The sequence below is a fragment of the Squalius cephalus genome, assembly GCF_949319135.1.
Source record: "Squalius cephalus genome assembly, chromosome: 8".
Lineage (NCBI taxonomy): Eukaryota > Metazoa > Chordata > Actinopteri > Cypriniformes > Leuciscidae > Squalius > Squalius cephalus.
Genome location: NC_137129.1, coordinates 37,687,741 through 37,708,844, shown reverse-complemented (window position 1 = coordinate 37,708,844; position 21,104 = coordinate 37,687,741). Strand labels below are relative to the sequence as shown.

The following is a 21,104-nucleotide window of genomic DNA, read 5'->3' as shown; positions in this document are numbered from 1 at the left end:
CAATTAGGTTTGTGAAGGTCTTGAGACAGATCTTTGCTTTTACCCATCATGAGATGTGTCTTGTGTGACACCTTGTCAATGAGACCTTTTTGTAGGCCATCCGTTGGGACTGAACCAGCTGTTATTAATTTCCACTGACAGGGGGCTGGATTGCTTTTTAATTACTGTAAGTTTTCAGCAGTTGTCTTGGCTTTCCATGCCTTTTTGCGCCTCCCTTTCTTCATGTGTTCAATACTTTTTCAATGTGTCATTTCACATTATTACACATAACTTAATTTCTGAACTTATTTTTGTTTGTTTCTTTGTATGTATGGCTTACTTGGGTTGTTACCAACATCTGGTGAAAATTTCATGTCAATAGCAACTTTGGAAATATATTTACTGAGAAAAATGATGACGTGTTCAATACTTATTTCCCCCGCTGTATATCCTAAACAGTAGATAGTGAAAATATTAAATTATAGAAAGCTAGTCACATATTCTGTCCTGAGAAAAAGAGTAGAAAACTTTATCTCTTTAAAGTAAACCAGTCACAGTAAATAAACTCATGTTAGGAGCGAGTAAATTATGAATTTTCATCTTTTGTGTGAACTATCCCTTTAAAATAACCTGAGGTCTCTGTGCTACAGCGTTACTGTAGATAATGTTCACTAGGTGGCGCTATTTAGTTTCATATCAGAAAATACAGACACAAACAATGAGGTTCACACAGTCATGGAAAACCTGGAACTATCATGTTATTTAAAAATGTTCAATTTAATTTGTTTAGTGAATTGTTTTTAGTTTACTTGGTGAAAATTGGTTCTTTGTGAGTGCTATGTCTGGTAAAAAATTTATTGAGCATCTTTAGTCCTGATGATGATTAATAATGATTCCTACACTATTCAATAATGGACGAATGCATTGGATCCACATTTTAATGCACTGTTTGTGTATTGAGTGTGTGTTGCAGTATTTAACACATGATGGATCGAGTGATTGTTTAGTTCTGATGGTTTTAACAGAGACGGCAGGACAAATGTTCTGTCCACTGAGGTTTAGGACACAAGATGAAACCAAAGACCCCAGAGAACGGCTTTAATGGGACCCGGAGTCTCTCCTGGGACAAAGACACAATTTTCATATTTCCATAAACAGAGTCGACAGCATCTAACGGAAGAGTCATGAGAATTTCTTAAACCAATGGCTGCAGATTATGTTTATAAAGGGGTTTGGAAAGATCATTTCTGCTTTGTGATGTTTTTAATCCTCATATTTTTTGTTTCTGGACCTTTTTATGTAAAGTAGGTCTATTTGGACTTAAAATGTATGATCGTCATTAATAAAATGTCAAACCAAGCTGCATTATCAGCATTAAACCTTTGTATCAGACCTTAACTTTTAAAGAACTCAGTGTCTCCATCAGTCCATCTTTTCCACTGGATGTGTGTGGAAAGTCTGCAGTGAGAACCTGTAGTAATTCTTAAAACAAGCAAAAAAAAAAAAAAAAAAAAAACCTTATCAGATATCTTATCTTTTATTGGTTTTTAAAGTGAAAACATAATTTGACTAAACCTCAAATGATATTTGAAAGTTGTTGTTTTATGTATGTAATAAATATTTTATGAAAGGAAACGACAGCAGGATCAGTTTTACTGAAGCCATTCATATGTAAAAATACATCAAACATTTAAAAACAAAGTTAATAGTATTCTTTTGAAAGCAACACAAATAAGAAGCCACCTGTTAAATCATTATTAATATGTGAATATTTCATATGAGAATTATTAAAAATGAATGGATAAAACACCAATGCATGTGCATTAAAATGGTGCAGTGTAAAATTCACTGTTTAATACAAACAACATTTTCTGTCCAGATTCTAATGATCATTACATGATTCAATCCTGTCTCGCTGAACACACACCTCACATATTTACACTCAGTGTGTGTTTTGTTCAGATGTAAGTTTCATTGAGGAATGTTGATGTTGGAGGGAATTTAAAGGCCTGATGTTAATGCAAACACATGGAAAATTACTCAAACGTAAAATCAAAACTATGCAAAAGTTCAGCAATGATGAGAACAATAAAATCTCAGGAAACTGAGTCACTTTGACATGAAACACACGTTGAGTTCAAATTATTTGAGTTTATCATTTAAACTATAAAATGCATTTACCCAATCAAATGTGTCGTTCTAGTTTAGAGATTTTTAACATACAGATTTGGGAGAATGTAACCTAAACTTTCATGTATATCATACATGTATAAATGATGTCAAACGTTTCATAAATGTGTGTCTATCACACAGCGCTCTGTTCTTCAGCACATCTACAGAAGCAGTTTTGAATTATTTGGCATTGCAGTTTTTGCAGAGAATCTTTGTCCCGTCGGGGAAGAATCCAGCGCCGACCAGAGACACCGAACACTCAGAACACTTAAAACACGACTGATGCCACTGACGATCCTCAAACGACACGTACTTCCCTTCTCCAAAACCTGACAATAACATTGAGAGGAGTTTCATTTTGAGCAGCCGTTTCTAAAATCTCTATAACAACATTATCATCATTTCATATGAACATTATTTAAATTGTTTATAAACATTGATAAGGACGCACTCTAAGAAAAGTCTGTAAAAATATGGAACAATGTGTAAATGAAGGAATTTTCCGTATTGATGTTTCACAGGTGTTTTACCCGTATTTTGAATTCTGCATTGTGTGATTTATGGTTAATAGAAAAGTCTGTAAACTTACCTGTAAACAGAACTTTTCTGTTTTTTATGGATTTTTTTTACAGCTTTTTTTAAATGACAAAAAAAACAACATGGTTTATGCAACTTGTATGTTGTATGTTTAAGTCATGTTTTCCTTGACTACTTTTGTAATTTTTTCTATGTGTCACTTTTAGAGCTTGACAGCCCCAGTCTCCATTCACTTTCATTCAATGGAAAAGAGCAGCATGGACTTTCTGCGTAAAATCTTTTTTTGTTTTCCATAGAAGTCGTCATTGGGGTTTGGACCGAGATGAGGATGAGAAAATCAAAATAAATCTATGTATTATATATATACACACATTTTTTATATTTTAAAATCTTTTTTTTTTTTTTTTTGATATGTGCTTTTTTTGTTGAATGTCATATTCGACACAATTTTATGGCTAATAGTATGATTAGTGAGAATATGAAGCTCATAATTGGAGGGGAAAAAACACCTCAATTTTATTCAAAGGTCTAAACTGAGAAAAAACATGCAATTTGTTGTTGCTGATATTTATATGCCCCATAAATGGATGAAATTCTAATTGTTTGTAATGTAAATCATTGAGATCTATATAACAGTATAGCGTACTTCATGAAATGCATGTAAAAATCAGTCGTCACTCTATATATCCCAATAATGTCTTAGTTAGATGATATTTAAATGCTTAGTTTTATGATCAAATCTCTGTAGTTTTTATTGTGGGAGGCAAAACGTATAATGCAATACAATGATGACTGAGAGATGAACAAATAAATGTAACAAAAAAAGTTGCTTCAGTCCAATAAGTGTTCATCTTTAAATATTAATAACAATATAAACGTTAATCTTAGATTTACTTAAAAAAATCAAGATTTCACAGCAAAAAGACACGTGAACCATGACCTGAAGGGGGATGTTATAGTTAAATTTACACTAAAAGGCCTTTTACTTGCTAAAAATGTGTAAACTATCACTCATACAATAGATGGCATGTAGAAGAGTGTGTACAAGTTTTCAGCAAAGTTTTGATAATGTTTTAGAAATGTGCATATCAAATATGATACACTAGGCTTTATAGGGTTAAAACATAATAAACAGTGAGATATTTGATATTGATATTTGAGTTAGATATTATATTCTCACAGGTCATGACCCGGTGGATGAGAGACTCTTGAGTCCCGATGAACAAGCAGAAGTTTATTCAAACACACTCAACAGCCTCCAAACACACGACCCTGTTTATGTGACAACTGTCTCTTGTTTCTGACAGTGTTTGTGTTCTCAGCTGAAGGAACTGCTAATGAAGAGCGCTCTTGTTATAAGGACACATTAACACACACTGACCTGTGATGGGTTTGGCGCAGGCGGCACATTTTTGGGCGTACAGGTTACTGAAGCACTTCACACAGAACGGATCTTCACCCTGCGTTGTGAAAGGCTGTCCGGCCAGCTGGACTTTACAACCCGAACACAAGAAACATTCTTTATGCCAGGGCTCGTCTCTGTACGTAACGCCACCCTGAACCAAGATCTGGAAGAGACGAGACCAAACACACTGTCATTCACTGCGTACAACTTAACGAGGTTGGCAATGAAATAAAAGCAAAAAATACTCAGTATTTAGATTAATCTTCAGATATTTGTAGTTTACACTCGTAAAAATAAAGTTTCCAAAGGGGGGTTTCACAGTGAAAAAAATAACTTTTGCCAAGGAACATTTCAGTGAACAACTTTGAAGGAAAGACACATAAATAGGGTACATTTTTTAACAATAATAAATATCACCATACTTCCTGTGTTGATTGAATACATTAAGAATTTCAAACATTTTTGTAAGTTTTTGGAAATATTATGTTTAAATATGCAAATGAGGCATTTTCTAATTAACTATGCACTCACTTGCATAAACTCCAAAACAAAAATCAGAATATTCAATTTCATTTTGTTGACATATTAGAACTGTAAAGTTTGGTGTATGTAAGTGCTACTGAACTGGAGAAAAAACTAATTTTAAGAAAGCAACCTTTAAAGAAATGAATTGCAAATAGATACAGTAAACACTTAAAAGTGTATTTTGGATGTCTTCTTTCCACTAGTCTGAAACAACATGTTATGAAAAGCCAAATAGGCCAAAATCTCAAAATTGAGCAGTGCATGAAAAAACAATGTTTTTGCCTTAAAAGTAAAAATTTTTTCTTAATATGAAGAATATTTTAATAGGCTTTTTCCACTTTAAAGAACCTTTTGTCCAATGGAAAGGTTTCATGGATGTTAAAGGTTCTTCATGGAATCATCATCTTTATTTTTAAGAGTGTTAGTTTTCCTCTCACCTGTTTGCAGTGGGCGCAGCGTGGGGCGAATCGTCCCTCGTAACAGGACACACAGTAAAACTCGTCCTTATCTGGGATGAACGACTGTCCGCCGATGGGCTTCTCACAGCCGCAACAAACAAAACATTCCTCGTGCCACGAGCAGCCTCCGTACTCCAGCCGCTTAGAGCCTGAGAGATCCACATCTGTTCAAACTAACTGTACAACACTTCATTGAGCAAAGCAACATGACAAAACCATTTTAACTTCATGTAAAGACAATGCAACTACTAATGGGAGCAGGAGCTCTTCCATATTTTTTTCCCGTCTAAGCAGGAGATACTTTCTCATTTTACACTGCAAAAATTATATTTTGAACATGTATTTTGGACAAATATTTCAATTTCAGAGAAATTTCATCTAAAATGATCATGAAAAAAACAAGATGAACCACATTAAACAAGTGAAACCCGATTTAAAAAGAGTGCTTTTCAATTAAATTGTATCTTGTTTCAAAGATTTTTCTTTACATATTTTTACTGGGAAATAAGTAAAAAAATAAAATAAAAAAAACATTATATATATATATATATATATATATATATATATATATATAAACCACTAAGAACAATGACAAAAGCACATTACAAAATTACTGAAACTTAAAAAACTAAATAAAAAGTAAAACATATAAAATATAAAAATAAAAGCCAATTTAAAATGTTAATAAATAGAGTATACAAATAATACTAAAATAACAGTGGGACACTAGATTCACCTCAAAGATAACAGAAATAAAGTAAGCCACAAAACTGTCATTTTGATTTCTTGGGTTTTTTCATTTAAGAGCTAAACATTATCTCATAGCTTTTATCATTTTTATCTCGTTACATCATTGCACAATCTGTGAATGTGCTTCTACCTGCATGTCTGCACTGGTTTTCTTCTGAGAAACAGCCTCATCTGTTCTTGCTCAAGTGTTGTATTGTGTTGAGGGTGGCTGATATGTCTGATAAGTAATTAGTCTTTGTAATGCAGAGAATAACTACATGTGTGATGTCACGCTACAGTCTGTCTGCTACACAACTACATTCACAATTGAACTTGAACTGCCCTGGATCTACTAAAGCCTCTCGAGTGGGTGTTTTGTTTCTGAGGCGTGCAAAAGCTGTGGGCTGAAAATTCCACAACGGCTGGTATTTCAATAAAATGCATCTGGAATCTGGAAATGCACAAGTTGCAGATGTAATGTACAGGTTTGGTGGGAAAACGCCAAACTGGCTCACCTGATCTCTGTATAAAGACTGAGAATGGGTGTGAAAATGAGCCGTGAGGGACTGAGACGGCGGGTCTGTTTCAAATGAGCGAGGGAGGAGAGAGCTGCCACTTTCAGTTTGTAATTTTATCCTTCTGGAACTTTCACCATCTCTTATTTCTCTCTGAAAAGCTCCAGAGAGACAGAGGCGGGCGGCGGAGTGTAATTATGGGTAATGTAACGCCCAAGTGTTGGCACCAGGCCTGGAGGCGTGTGTGTGTGTGTGTGTGTGTGTGTGTGAGCGTGTGTGAGCGTGGCCGCAGGGTTTTCTCTCTCAGCTGAGTGTGTCTGTAATCACACTGTCACATCTCTACTGCCGCACCCTGACGCCCAATCAAAACTCATTAACTCGGTTTCTGCTTTAGCGGGCAGGGTGAGAAACACACAAACTTCATTTTATGTCGGATTACGTTGGAAAGCTTTCGTATTTGTTGTGTTGTATTATGACTGTAATCTATACAATCTGGTACAATCAATTACATGCAAGAGGCTTGTGATGATTGAGATGTTCACAGCAGCAGAATACACTTTTCTGCAATTCAAATCTATAGAAAGAAATTATATATATATATATATATATATATATATATATATATATATATACTGTATATATATATATATATATATATATATATATATATATATATATATATAATTATATATTAGTGCTGAGCAACTGACTAATCACATCCAAAATAAAAGTTATGTGTGTGTACTGTGTAGATTTATTTTGTATATATAAATACACACACATGCATGTATATATATTTAAGAAAAAATATTTATAAATAAATATTTATATTTATACATAATATAAATGATGCATAAATATGTACATATTTCTTAAATATATACATGCATATGTATATATTTGTATATACAAAATAAATATACACAGTAGCCTACACACACATAACTTTTATTTTGGATGTGATTAATTGCGAATAATTGTTACCCAGCACTAATAAATATATAAATATGTTAAAAAATAAAGTAAAAACAGTAAAATTGTGAAATATTATTACAATTTAAAATAATTTATTCCTGTGATGGTAAAGCTGAATTTTCAGCATCATTACTCCAGTCTTCAGTGTCACATGATCCTTCAGAAATCATTCTAATATGAGGATTTGATGCGCAAGAAACATTTCTGATTATTATCAATGTTGAAAACAGTTTTGCTGCTTCATATTTAGGCCCATGTGGAAACTGTGATCATTTTATTCTGGATTCTTTGATGAATAGAAAGTTTAAAAGAGCAGCATTTATTTGAAATAAATATTTTGTAATATTATAAATGTATTTACTGTCACTTTTGATCAATTTAATGTATCTTTGCTGCATAAAAGTATCAATTTGTTTCTTTAAAAAAATTAAATAAATCTTACTGACCCCGAACTTTTGAATGTTAGAGTATACAGTATATAAATGAAATATATGCATTTGCATATGTGTGTGTGTGTGTGTGTGTGTGTGTGTGTGTGTGTGTGTGTGTGTGGAACTGTACCTGGCATCACAGTCTTGGCGCAGGCCACACATTTAGAGGAAACCTCATTACGGTAACACTCGTTACACACCAGGACGTCTTCCTGACGGGTGAACGGCTCGTCGGCCAGAGAACGGCTGCAGTGTGAGCAGCGCAAACAGTGTTCGTGATAATACCTCTCCTCATAATACAGCTCCTGAACACACACGGCACAACAACACAAAGATATATATTCAGTTCAACTGTAAATTATATTAAAGCATTCTAGAAAATCATGTGGTACTTCCTTTATTGAATTTAGTTTAGATCTTGTGACCGTGCATGAGACTGACTCCCCTGGATATAGTTCAAGAAGGAAGATGTGGCATGTCGTATGTTGTCCATAGAATTGAATCTATTTAATCACAGTTACATCATCAAATGTTGGATCAAAGGTCGCTGCACAGCTGAACAAAAGGTGAATTGAGGTGACACAGCTGGTTGTGCAGGAAGTTCTATGACCAAAAGCATGTTGAAGTAAAACAGATCTTGCTGTTCTCTGTGTCACTTCCACTACCATGAAAGGAATTGTGTCTACACAATGAAAACATGCTTTACTATCGTCCACTAGTCCAAGCTCTCGAAGATCAGACGGCTATGAATCCTGAACACAGAACAGAAGCTTCTGCTTAACCTCCTCGTGTTTGTCTAAAACACTCGAGATCTTCCAGTGAAGATGTGAGAGATCTCACTGTCTCTATGTACACTAGATCTGCTGATGTGACGGTGTGCTGTTTCTCACAGATGTTAAATCAATCACTGTAAAGCTGATTTGAAACAATCTGAATTGTATAAAACTCTATATAAATAAAGTTGACTTGACTTGACTTCTGAAACCCTCACATGTGAGTCACTGACTCAGAGCAGTTCAAACTCAACTGTTAAACCTGACATTTAATAAATGATGTTCTTTTAAGCCGAATGACCCACAAATCATCACGTCTCCAGATGACTGATGGAGAACGAGGGAGAAAAACACAGAAAGAGAGAGAGAGCGTGTAGTTAGTAGTAGTGTTTGTGTAGTGTGCAATTCTCCCAGTGGATGTGTAAGTCTCTGTTTGCTTTGGCCGTCTGTCACGCGTGACCGTGACCAGCTGTGAGAGTGGAAATCTATGACGAATGATACACAGATACATCTCCTGTAAATATTATATGGAATGCATTTATGCCTGTGTGTGTAAACTCACTGAAGAGCAACCATAAAACACATGAAGACACATCCAAATACAACACAGCACAAGTGGAAGCAATTGATAGCAGTGTTTAAAAATACTGTGGAAGTTTGCAAGACACACACACACACACACACGCACACACGCACACGCACACACACACACACGCACACACGCGCACACGCGCACGCACACGCGCACACACACACGCACACACACACACACACACACACACACACACACACACACACACACACACACACACACACACACACACACACACACACATAAGAACACTTATTAAAAAGTACTGTGCTGGGATCAGATATAAACTACATGAAAAGTGGTTGCCATAGTATTTACATGGTACTGCAGGGCATTTTAACCAGTGATGGTATATGACATGACAATATTATGGTATTTTGAAATAAACCCGTACTGAAATACAACCATGGAACACCAAAGTACTTCTATATAAATACTTGTGTAAAAAATTATTAATATAAAAATAATTTCTGTATATATATATATATATATGTATATTATGTTAGATGACAGCACTAAATAAAAAAATGTTTTCTATTATTCTAAGTATTTTTTTATAGATATTTATTAATATGTCTTAATAAAATAATTCAATAATTAAACTTTGAATCTACCATGGTATATATATATATAGGCCTATATACATGTATATATATTAATATTTTACATTTATAATTATACAACTAAATCCAAAATATATAAAATATTTTTTAATTAATAACTTTTAAAATGATGTTTTGTAAATATACATGTGTCCACCTATGAAGCCCATCTGTGACGCTGAGTGAAACGCTCACCCGTGAGGTGTGTTGGATGAGCTCTTTGCACTCCTGGCAGGTGTTTGCGTACAGCCGGTCGTAACAGGGGACGCAGTGAGGAACGTCGTTCACCTGGATGTATTTCCTCCCGTAGAGAGACTCCTTACATCCGTCACAGTCAAACGCTTCCGACATGACGCTTCGCTCCTCTCTGACTCATACAACACAGTCAGCGGATTGAGATGCTCTCTAGTCCTAAAGAAAAAACAGATTTAAAGAGTTACCTTTGAGTAATTATCTGTGAGGCTTTCCACATCAGAAAGCATTATATAGTCTGTAATCAGTGATGAATCTGTTTTGATTTGATTTTTAATTAAATGACTGGACAAAATTAAGAGAGAGAGAGAGAGAGAGAGGGAGAGATACTCTAGGGATATGAGTCTGGGGAGAGAGAGAGAGAGAGAGAGAGAGAGAGAGAGAGAGAGAGAGAGAGAGAGAGAGAGATACTCTAGGGATCTGAGTCTAGTCCATTATCTTTGATTAAATGGATCAGATGGTCATCAGGATCCAGTGGGGAAACAAGCGGTCACATTCTATATGCGTGTTAAATGTGTGATCATGACCGATGTCCACTGTGTGTGTCCTGGACAGAGCGTGAGAATGAACAGATTCCCACACTAAAAACTCACTGAATCTCCTCTCACTATATCTTTTCAAACACATCACACAAACACTAAACTTCTGTAATGTGATATTGCTGAGTGAAACAAGATCTTTAATGAGAAAACAGGGCAGGACTTCTTTTAACCATTGAAAATTGATTGGATCTTAAAAAATGAGTGTTGGAGAGGTTGCTAACTCAGGGGGACGAGAGGTCTCTTCAGCCTTGTCCAAAAGCCCCTGGCCCAAGTGTGCCACACGAGTCCTGAAAAGTGAAGCCAAAGCATTTCGATCGCCCCTTGGTTGGCTGCGGATAGGTCATAAACCCCGCCCTCTCCATGTAATCCAATGGGACACAAGCCAAACTTGTACAAAATTACACTTCAAATAATTTTTCCCAAAGATGGTTTCTGTCATTTTAAGCAGTTCTCATCATGCAGTGAACTCCCAAGTGTTTGCTTGTGCCCAAGTGACCATCTTTTTTCCAGTCCACAAGCTCTGGCACGCCCCTCTCACGGAGCTATCGCCCCCTCAAATATGAAACGTCAATCTCGAGGGCATATTTATACAGGCATATTCATTTATGTAGCACATTTTATAACTTTAACATTTCATGTAAGATCAATTCAACTCTCCATGAGAAACTTATGCCTAATTTACAAACGTTTATTTTGAAAAGTAAGTCAGCGACATTTGGCGGAGGTGAAAGACTCTTGGAGTTCACACCCTGCTCTGGAGATCTCCAGTCCACAGTTATATCTACTCATCCCTTTCCATAATTTATACCCTGATGTGAACGCTTATATGGGTTTAAATTCAGTGGACAATGTGTGGAAGACTATTAAGACATGAAACCAAACAAGTAGCTTGAGTTCTTCTGTGCCTGCATCTCTTGTCCCGCTCGTATTCCCGCTCTCCTCTGGCATTCTGTGTGGGAGTCGTTCTGATTGTAGAACATGCGGATCTAATGAGATGTATAGAACTCCCCGAGGGTCAGGAACATCATGACAGTGATTTCGCATTCTCCCCCTTCTTCATATCCTGCTCTCACCCCCAAACGAGTGAACGGCCTTGTAAACTGGAAATAGCTCAGATTCCCCCCAAACATCTTGTTTTTGTTGAGAAATGACGAGAGCAATGCAGTACAGGACTTTGAGTGACTCCTCATATAAACAGAAGCACATTCCTTCATGAGCACCAAGAGGTTTACCAGTCAAATGTTTGGACACATTGTCATATTATCATTATTTTCCATATTCTACAATAATAGTTAAGACAGTAAAACTAACACAAATGGAAGTATTGCAATTATGTAGAGACCAAAATATGCTGCTGCTTTGTCTGGATTCCAGTTCTGCGCACTCTGGACATTCATCAACAAACACACTCTTATCCTAGGATGGATCCTGGAACTTTTTTAAAAACATAACAAAAATAATAATTGAATAAAATAATGAAACAAATAAATCACACACACATAACACTATTAAAGGAGTTTACATGTTTTATGAACACTTAATAATGTGAAAAGGAATTCACTATCCAGTCCAACTCATCCACTGAATAAAATAAGATAATTAAACAATTACATAACATGTTAAATAATTAAGCAGCAACTAACAAAATTATAAAAAATAAAAATAAAAATAAATAAATAAACTGCAACCATTAAAACATAAAAAAAACAATAAAATGAAAACAAAATCATTCTCATACAGAAGGATAAGAGAGACAAGTGTGTAAGTGTTGTGGAATGTATATAATGTAAGCAGAAAGAAAAGATGAAGAGACAGTTTCCAGATCATAGGTGACACATTATTCCCACTACGCTGACATTCCAGTCTTTGTGTCTCGCGACGGTAAACGTTTAACTGACGGCTCATTTCAGGACTCACAAAAGAGTGTCTGCACATCTCAGCCAGTTTATTTCAGTGCAAAAGAACTGGAAATGTTAACACACACCACGACAGATCTGTGCTTTTAGCTCATTATTACAGCTGGTTGCAACTAAAACTATTTGATAATCCATTGATCAAAACATTTTACAGTTTTATTTCAACTGCTTACACACAAAATCCTTTACTTGTCACACAATTTCTGAATCCTGACACTCAAACACCAGAATCACACATCAAATCTGCAAAACCATTCACTAATTCTCAGTCTCCGGCTCAGTTTTCAATTTTATGAAACACTTTTTGCAAACCACAACACACAATTCTCTCTGTAACACACAAAAATCTTCTTGATTTCCTTTTTCAAGGGTTAGGGTTAGCCTAACCCTAACCAAGAAACTATCAAAATGCCACAGTAATTCATCAGTGCCTCACACACACAAACACTCATTGCTTTACTGAACACCAACCAATCATGGCTTTAGAATAAACAGACCAAAGGTCAAGTTATAGGTTTTTCGGACTGTATAATACTGTATTCACAACCACAAATGCTTACAGTAAAAAAATATTTAGTTTGGTTTCAATCTTGCTTTCGCGTTTACTGTGAATTTTTAAACATCTCATGAAAGAAGAGCTTTAGGTTTGGAATAACTGTGTGTATGTATGATATATCCAAAAATATAATATTAGACAAAGGTGTTTGCAACGTAAGACAAATGTTTGCTTTTGAGATGTGTTTGTGATATTTTGAATGCAGTGCTTCGTTTAGCAATTCTTGGATTTGTGAGTAAAGTTTTGAAAAAAATAGGCAAAGTTTTCAAAATGTGTGTAAGCAGTTGAAAAAATCTGTAACAACCATTCATTGAATGATGGAAAACCACATATCATCTGATCAGATCATTCAGACAGAAATGCAGACAAGAAAGACCTGATTTTAATTGCATTTCAAACCACCTACATTAAAAACTTGTTTTAATCACATTTCTGACCACATTTTATTATTCCACTCTTTTTTAATACCCCTCTCCCCTAAAGATCAAACCTGATTTCATTACAAAAGAACGCTATATAACTTGTAAGCCTGCCATCTAAAGCAGAACATTGGCAAACAACTAATCAAATAAATTCCACAGCATTCCCACATGATTAAACCTGCCTTGACAAGGTGCAGATTAATGACTGCATAACAAGGAATATTTTCCTTCTCAACAAGACGATCTAAGATGCCTGATGCGGCCCATCCAAAAACAGTACGAACTTACACAGACCCCATGCAATGGCAAATCCAGGAAGGGCGTCTCTGTTCTGGTTCCACCTCATATATTCCCCAAGCCGCGGGTCTTTAAAGAAACACGCCGCTAAATGGTCTGTAAAACCGAACACTAGAACAACAAAAACTTTCTTTGAATGTGGTTTCCACAGGTATGGTATTCTATGTACTGGAGTTCAGCTTATTCAATGCATCATGTGTTGTGAGAAGAAAATATAATGAAGCCCTAATTTGACACAAAATTACTCACACTTACTGAAGCACATAGTACGTTATTCAGCAGCTGCAAAAGTTTCCAACCCCATTGTTCAGAGGGTGGAAAAATTAACCAGCTGGTTAACTGTGTGTGTGCGCTTTGGTAGTTATTTGTTTCCTGAGGTCTATGTGCCAGTGAAATGATTGCTATTGAACACCTGCGGGCCAAATGTCAGTGTAATAAAACTTTTAAGTTACATTCTGAAGCCATTCTAAATGAATCCGTCAACATATCAAACATGTTGATTGTGGATTTTAAATTCATCCCAGATTTAGAATACCACAGAAAGTACTCAATGTTCACTTGCGTGTAAACTTGTAGTTAAACTTACATTGCCCATATTTCTGACAGATGTTCAGACTGTGAGTTTCTAATTTTAATTTGGGAGTAAAAAAATGTTAAAAGACTGTGAATAAACAGCAGGAAAAGTGAAACAGGCAAAACTAAGGATTCTAGGAAATTAAGCAAAGTATAATTAAAACATTTTTTTTCTATTAAAGTAAAAATATCATACACTCTTACAAAAAAAAAAAAGGTTCATAGGGTTCTTGACTCAATTTTAAAAAGTGCTTTATGCCAAAAAGGTTTTATATTAGGAGAAGTGCATTATCCTTTCATATTAAAGAGGTATTTTTTTTAGTTGTTAAGTATGTTTTCAAACTGTTTAATTCATAAAATGTAATTAAAATGAAATGTGAATTAAAAGAAAATTAATTAATTAAAACCATAAAATGACCCCATGATGGAACCCCTTAAAGGTTCTATATTTGAATCAGCTGACATGCCCTTGTTCCATATACAACCTTTTCTTCTAAGAGTAAAGAGTTAGTATAGTTACAGTATTAATTCACATTTCTGACAAATGTTATAGCTGAAACAGTCAGACTATGAATACAATGAAGAAATTGAGAAAGACTCTGAATGAATAACATGAGACATGCAAAACGTAGAATTCTGGGAAATGAAGCAAACGTTAATTAAAGCGAAACTTGTGCAGATTAAAGTGCAAATTCCAGTCTGAAGAATAAATACCAATTTGGGGTATGAAAAAGATGTTTAGTTCTGAATCTAATATCTTGGTTGAGATCTTGGGAGGGTTGCTTACTCTTAAGAACAATGTGTCTTCCTGCCACGGGACGTGTTAGAGCCAGCTCCAGATGTTTAGCAAACAACGCAGTCATCATAGGATGCTTATTAAACATATCTATATGCCAGACAGGTTTTATTATGTGAGAAGAAGGGATTACATTGCTTTCCTTATCCAGTCTTTAAACATTCCCTCAAAAAGTTTTCTCTTCTTTCTACACTGATGTTAGACACTAAACCTGGTCCAGAATCACTACATTTGATTGGTAAAACAACTATATGCTGAATATAATGGACTTATAATTCTCATCTGTGGCGTGAATTACAATTCAACAGATTTTTGACCTTAAAACTAATGATTTCACACATGCTTCAACAACCACAAAAGATTCAAAGCAATCATCATATGCAATATGCATAGCAACATTTAATCAAAAACAGCCACTTAGTCAACATAGCAACAGCATAGCAACGCCCTGGCAACCACTCAGATTAGTTTAGCCATGGCAAAGCAACATGATAACAACTAAACATCCATCCACAATCTCAATAGGTTGTTATCTAAAACTAAACTATAAAAATTAAAGTAAACTAAACTTAAATGAAAATTATAGATATTGCCTTGGCAACTAACTGAAATAAAATAAGTTTAAACTCAAATGCAAAAAAAATAAAAATAAAATAAAATAGTAATACAAAAAAATACTAAATGACTAAAACTTAAACTAAAAACTGAAAACATGAAAAAACTCATTCAAAATATGAATGAATACTATAATAGTATATAACAAAATAACTGTGTATAGTTACCACCCAATACCTAGCAACACCCTGGCAACCACTCAGAACACCCTAGAATCGTGGCAGTGAGTTTTGGATGGGAAAGTACTGCTCATATTAACATCTAGTTGTTCCTACACTGTGGTGACAGCAGATTGTTCTAACACTGAAAAATAAACAAACAAATTCAAAGAACTAATCAGAATTTTTTTTTAGAAGAAGATACTATATGAATAAATAATTTAGGAATTATTACAAAATTTTAATCAAGCCAACCTAACATTTTACGTTCAGTAAATACATTTACTTAAAATATTTAAGATGAATTCAACAACAAAATTAATGTAACTAAAGGGGTCATGACATGGATTTTTTAAAATAATTTTAATATGTTCCTTGAGGTTCACATATAATGTTAATAAAGTTAACAAAAAATAATAATTTTCTACCTTCATTCTGACCCTCTGTCTGAAATTATCAGTTTTTAAGGGGCGGCTCCTTTAAGGCCTGTCAGTAAACAGCCACTGTTATGATTGGCTAATGTCACAGCATAGATGACAGCATCAATGCCCACTCGCTATTGAACGCGAGTAAGTGTTTTGAAAACATTATCCATATAAAACCATCATTTACAGAAAACGCCCGTGTGACGTCACAGATTCCACAATATGTTCGACTTGAAGCGGACCAATCAGTGTATGATTTCAAAATAGCAAGAGCGATTAGAGAGCAGACGGCTCTGTTTTTGGAGCTTGAGTAAATAAATGCTTTGTTTATAATGAGAAGGACAGTTTAAGCTATGAAACTTGCAGGATGTTTGAATGTTTCAAAGACCTCTTATATGTCAAAAGATCAAGGCAAAATTGTTGTCTCATGTCACGACCCATTTAAAAGCTGTCTCATTTTTTCTAGAGCAGTGTGTCTGTCAGCCTAGTGTTCTTCACTGGCATGTGTCCAGCTATTGTCTCTCTGCCCTGTACCACCCTGTGGGAATGCCACTGTGGTCAGGGCCATGGTTGGGAAGAATTTCATGGTTTCCAAAAGGGCAAACAAAGGCATTTTTCTTCCTAAAAATGGCACATTCCAGTCTTCAGGCTGAGAAAAACCAGACGGAGTTCTTAGGAGACCAACATTTCTGCCTTTTACTCACGGAGAAAGATTACGCACAGCATTCCAGTTTTTGGGCCAACTAAAAACATTGTGTGGTCACAGCCCCCCCCCCCCACCTCCCCATACACCCATCCGATCAGACCTTATAACGACGTGTTTGCTGGATGTGAGTGGAAATATAAAGTTTGGAGCCAAATTCGCTGTATGTCTGGAAGTTGCTAGTGACATCATACACTTAGATGGTGGAAAAACCGATGTGTGGACACCACAGTTGGCTTGCGGATAGAGAATTAATGCAGAAGTTAGCCTTAATTACTCTTTTACAAGCCATATTTACCCCGCTCTATAAACAAGCATCATGCTTACCTACTGGCGCCTTCCCATAATGCCATGTTCCATCCATGCCTGCTGTTACAATGAAACTAAATGAGGCAGCTTTTTAAAGAGGGGTCAAAGTTCGTGTTTCAGTATGTAGCAGTATAAGGTCAGATACCTATTCTACACAAGCAAAGAATTGTTGATTGCAAGCATGTGGTCTTATAGTACATACTTAAAGGGTTAGTTCACCCAAAAATGAAAATTGTGTCAGTAATTACTCACCCTCATGTTGTTCCAACCCTGTAAGACTTTCGTTCTTCTTCGGAACACAAAATAAGATATTTTTGATTAAATCTGAGAGCTGGATCACTCCTCCATAGGCTGCTGGGTAACTGATATCTGCCAGCCCTGAAAAGTTAGTAAAGACATCGTTAAAATAGTCCAAGTGACTACAGTGGCTCAACCTTAAGTTTATCAAGCGACGAGAATACTTTTTGTGCGCAAAAACAAAACAAAAATAACGACTTTATTCAACCATCTCTTCTCTTCCATGTCATTCTCCTAAGCTGTTGACGTAGTGTAACAGCGCAGCGTTTCTGGGTTGTACGTCAGAACGTAGGCTCACTATTGGCTGACGCTGGTCATGTGTGTGATGCTGGCCAATAGTGAGCCTACGTTCTGACGTAGGTAAAAAGTATTCTCGTCGCTTGATAAACTTAAGGTTGAGCCACTGTAGTCACTTGGACTATTCTAATGATGTCTTTACTAACTTTTCTGGGATGGCAGATGAAATTACCCAGCAGCCTATGGAGGAGTGGTCCAGCTCTCAGATTTCATCAAACATATCTTAATTTATGTTCCGAAGATGAACGAAAGTCTTACGGGGTTGGAACAACATGAGGGAGAGTAATTTCTGACAGAATTTTCATTTTTAGGTGAACTAACCCTTTAATGTGTGACTCTTTTGGTAATGTACCTCTGTACTCAAAGGGGTGATAGATTAACATCTTAAATCATCATTAAAAATAGATAATTTCCCATTATTTCTATTGGTAGACAAAATGCTATGCATTCGATTGTGCAGCCAATTAGAAGTTATAGAAAATTTCTTTAGCATGTTTTGTCTTAATTATTAAAATATGTTAAAGTCTATTTCATTTCATTTCACATTTTTATCTGTCTGGGATTGTAAAAGAAAAAGGTGCACTCAGTCTCCAATTTCCTTGTGTGTGGTGTGCTACATTAAATTAAATTACATTTAATGTAATTTTTAATGGGTGTACAATTACATTCAAATACTGTATTGCGATAACATAGTTGTCTGGGATTTTTCTTAATGGGCTTGTAAAAATAATAACATACAGTATAACTTAATGTCACTGTCACATGACCAGTATCATAGATTTACTATTTTAGTTTTTGTTAATATTTTGAGTTAGATTTTTGTTTATATGTTCTGTTTTCCCTTTAGTGGTGTTTTTAGCTTATGCATGCCTTAAAGTTGGGCCTAAGAAATCACAACCTTCAAAAAGACTTCATAAGGACCTATAATAATGTAGTAGAGTCCATTCACTGAGTTCTTGTATCATTCATCTGCACGACAGTGTGATTAATTTATTAACGCTCTGGGAAGGGAGATATATACTTTGAGATATATAAATCACGTCTGTGGTGGAAAGCGCTCTTCTATTCATCTGAGACTTACAGCAGTCTGAAAACTCAGGCTCCATCTATCTTACTCAGCAACAGTGAGTGTCCACAAAACTTCATCCCTTAAATTTATTCGCACCGGGAATGAGCGCCACAATTCCCCTCATTTTCCTCCAGTGGCTACAATCTGGGAAGTATTTCTGCCATCTCTCAGAGGAATCTCTGTTGTTTTAAAGCAGCTTTATTGATTCATGATGTTAATGTTTAAAATAATCTTTATTCCTATCTGTTCACATTTAGCATTTTATGGGTATAGGAAAGTGTGACCTCAGAAGTACTATGTACCTTTAATTTGGTAATTATCATTTAGTATCATGTTGTATATAAACACTCTATATGGCATCACCACAGTACTTTTTGTAAGTACTGAAAAGGAAATCTGGGAAGGAGAAAAGACACTAGGGAACAGAAGTGTGGGCAAATTCCATCTTAATACTGGTGAGAAACAGAAACAGAGGGATACACACTGTGTGTGTGTGAGAGAGAGAACTGCCTGCATTCTGGACAAAAATAACTCACTTTTCATGCGGCCTTTGTCGCCGAGCCCCTGGGGTGTCTCACACACACACACACACACACACACACACACACACACACACACACACACACACACACACACACACACACACACACACACACACACACACACACACACACACAACTGTCATTGTTTTATGGAAAATGTAAACTGTACTACTTTGAGTCTATTCCAAAATTACTGTACCACAGCTGAACTGAACAGCAGGACAACAGTGACAACTGCTCTCTCTCTCTCTCTCTCTCTCTCTCTCTCTCTCTCTCTCTCTCTCTCTCTCTCTCTCTCTAATAACTATTAAAACAAATCATTAATAAAATGAATAGTTATTATAATTAATAATAATAATAAAAAAAGTATACTATATACTAAAACTACACACACAGTACCACAAAGTTAGAACAAAATATACTGACATTAAACTGATTATTATCAATTAATAAATAATACAACTTATTATGAATATAAATTAATCAAATACACACACACACACACACACACACACACACACACACACACACACACAGGTTCCTGGGACTAATTAATCCATAATACACCAATCACATCTCAGGTTCCATTGAAACTGATAGAAAAAACGGAAAGAGTTCTTGAACAGAAGACGTTATGAGAAGACAATATTATTATTATTCAGCTTATAAAACTAAAAAATTCTGTTTTTTTTCCTATTAATAGTGTCTACAGTAATTAGTTGACATCTTACCGTGGTATTGAAGTGTCCAGCTGATCTGTCCCTGTGCACAGCCTGTTAAAGTCTGTCTGTGAGACACACAGTGGTGTTGCTGCAGTTTTTCTCATGAAACACACACACACTCACACACACACAGAGTTGATCCTCCCACTGGGCGAGACATTTGCACTCTCAGCCCTCCCACATCTGACACACACCACGACATTTAAACTTTAAACAGCTTTAAGTTGATTCTTCAGCCTGTCCAACATGGCGACATGGAATGTCCTTCTGAAATTTAATAACTTTACGGAAAAACTCCCACACACTCGCCACTTAGACATTCTGCTCAGGGACAGCATTGCAGTTTGTTAAGGAGTTTACAAAAGTTAAGTTGTTTTAAACATTATACATTCACAAAAATTAAATGAATGTATTAAAAACAAACAGTGTTGCCTGTTGTCTTTCCTCAGAATTATATTCAGATTAGTTCCACTTATGCGTTTCAATTTGTCGAATTCAACGGACAGCGACATCTAGAGGTGACACAGACACACACACACACACACACACACACACACACACACACACACACACACACACACACACACACACACACACACACACACACACACACACACACACACACACACACACACACACACACACACACACACACACACACACACACACGACTCAGACCAGGGCTCAAATGAATATAGCTTTAATTTATCAGCGTGCTCTGAGACAAAATATACCATAAGTAAACAAATATCGTTTTCTTGATATTTTACAAGTAATATTCTTTATAATTCAATCACAAAATTAATATCTTATTCTTTTACACTTTATTAGAAAAAAAAGAAGAACACACACTCATTCTACAATCACATTCAGCAGTGAGTTTCTTGTACACACATTTACATAGACACACACAGCCCACA

General features: G+C 35.6%; 1 protein-coding gene across 1 annotated transcript; it reads right to left on the bottom strand.

Moving 5' to 3' along the window:
- Positions 1-1,063: 1,063 nt before the first annotated feature.
- On the bottom strand, positions 1,064-20,286 carry fhl3b (four and a half LIM domains 3b). Its single transcript, XM_079879657.1, has 6 exons — positions 20,194-20,286; positions 9,889-10,104; positions 7,857-8,031; positions 5,056-5,225; positions 4,070-4,256; positions 1,064-2,480 (listed from the first exon to the last, which is right to left on the bottom strand). The coding sequence occupies exons 2-6, from the start codon at positions 10,042-10,044 to the stop codon at positions 2,332-2,334; spliced, it is 837 nt and encodes a 278-aa protein (XP_079735783.1). The 5' UTR covers positions 10,045-10,104; positions 20,194-20,286; the 3' UTR covers positions 1,064-2,331.
- Positions 20,287-21,104: the final 818 nt, after the last annotated feature.

Bases quoted from the DNA above. Each gene is read 5' to 3' on its own strand.
- fhl3b (XM_079879657.1), bottom strand. From the start codon at position 10,044: ATGTCGGAAGCGTTTGACTGTGACGGATGTAAGGAGTCTCTCTACGGG. The intron at 4,257-5,055 runs GTGAGAGGAAAA...CGTCTCTTCCAG, and splicing joins GCTGCGCCCACTGCAAACAG to ATCTTGGTTCAGGGTGGCGT. The intron at 2,481-4,069 runs GTCAGTGTGTGT...TGTTATTGTCAG, and splicing joins CTGCGCCAAACCCATCACAG to GTTTTGGAGAAGGGAAGTAC.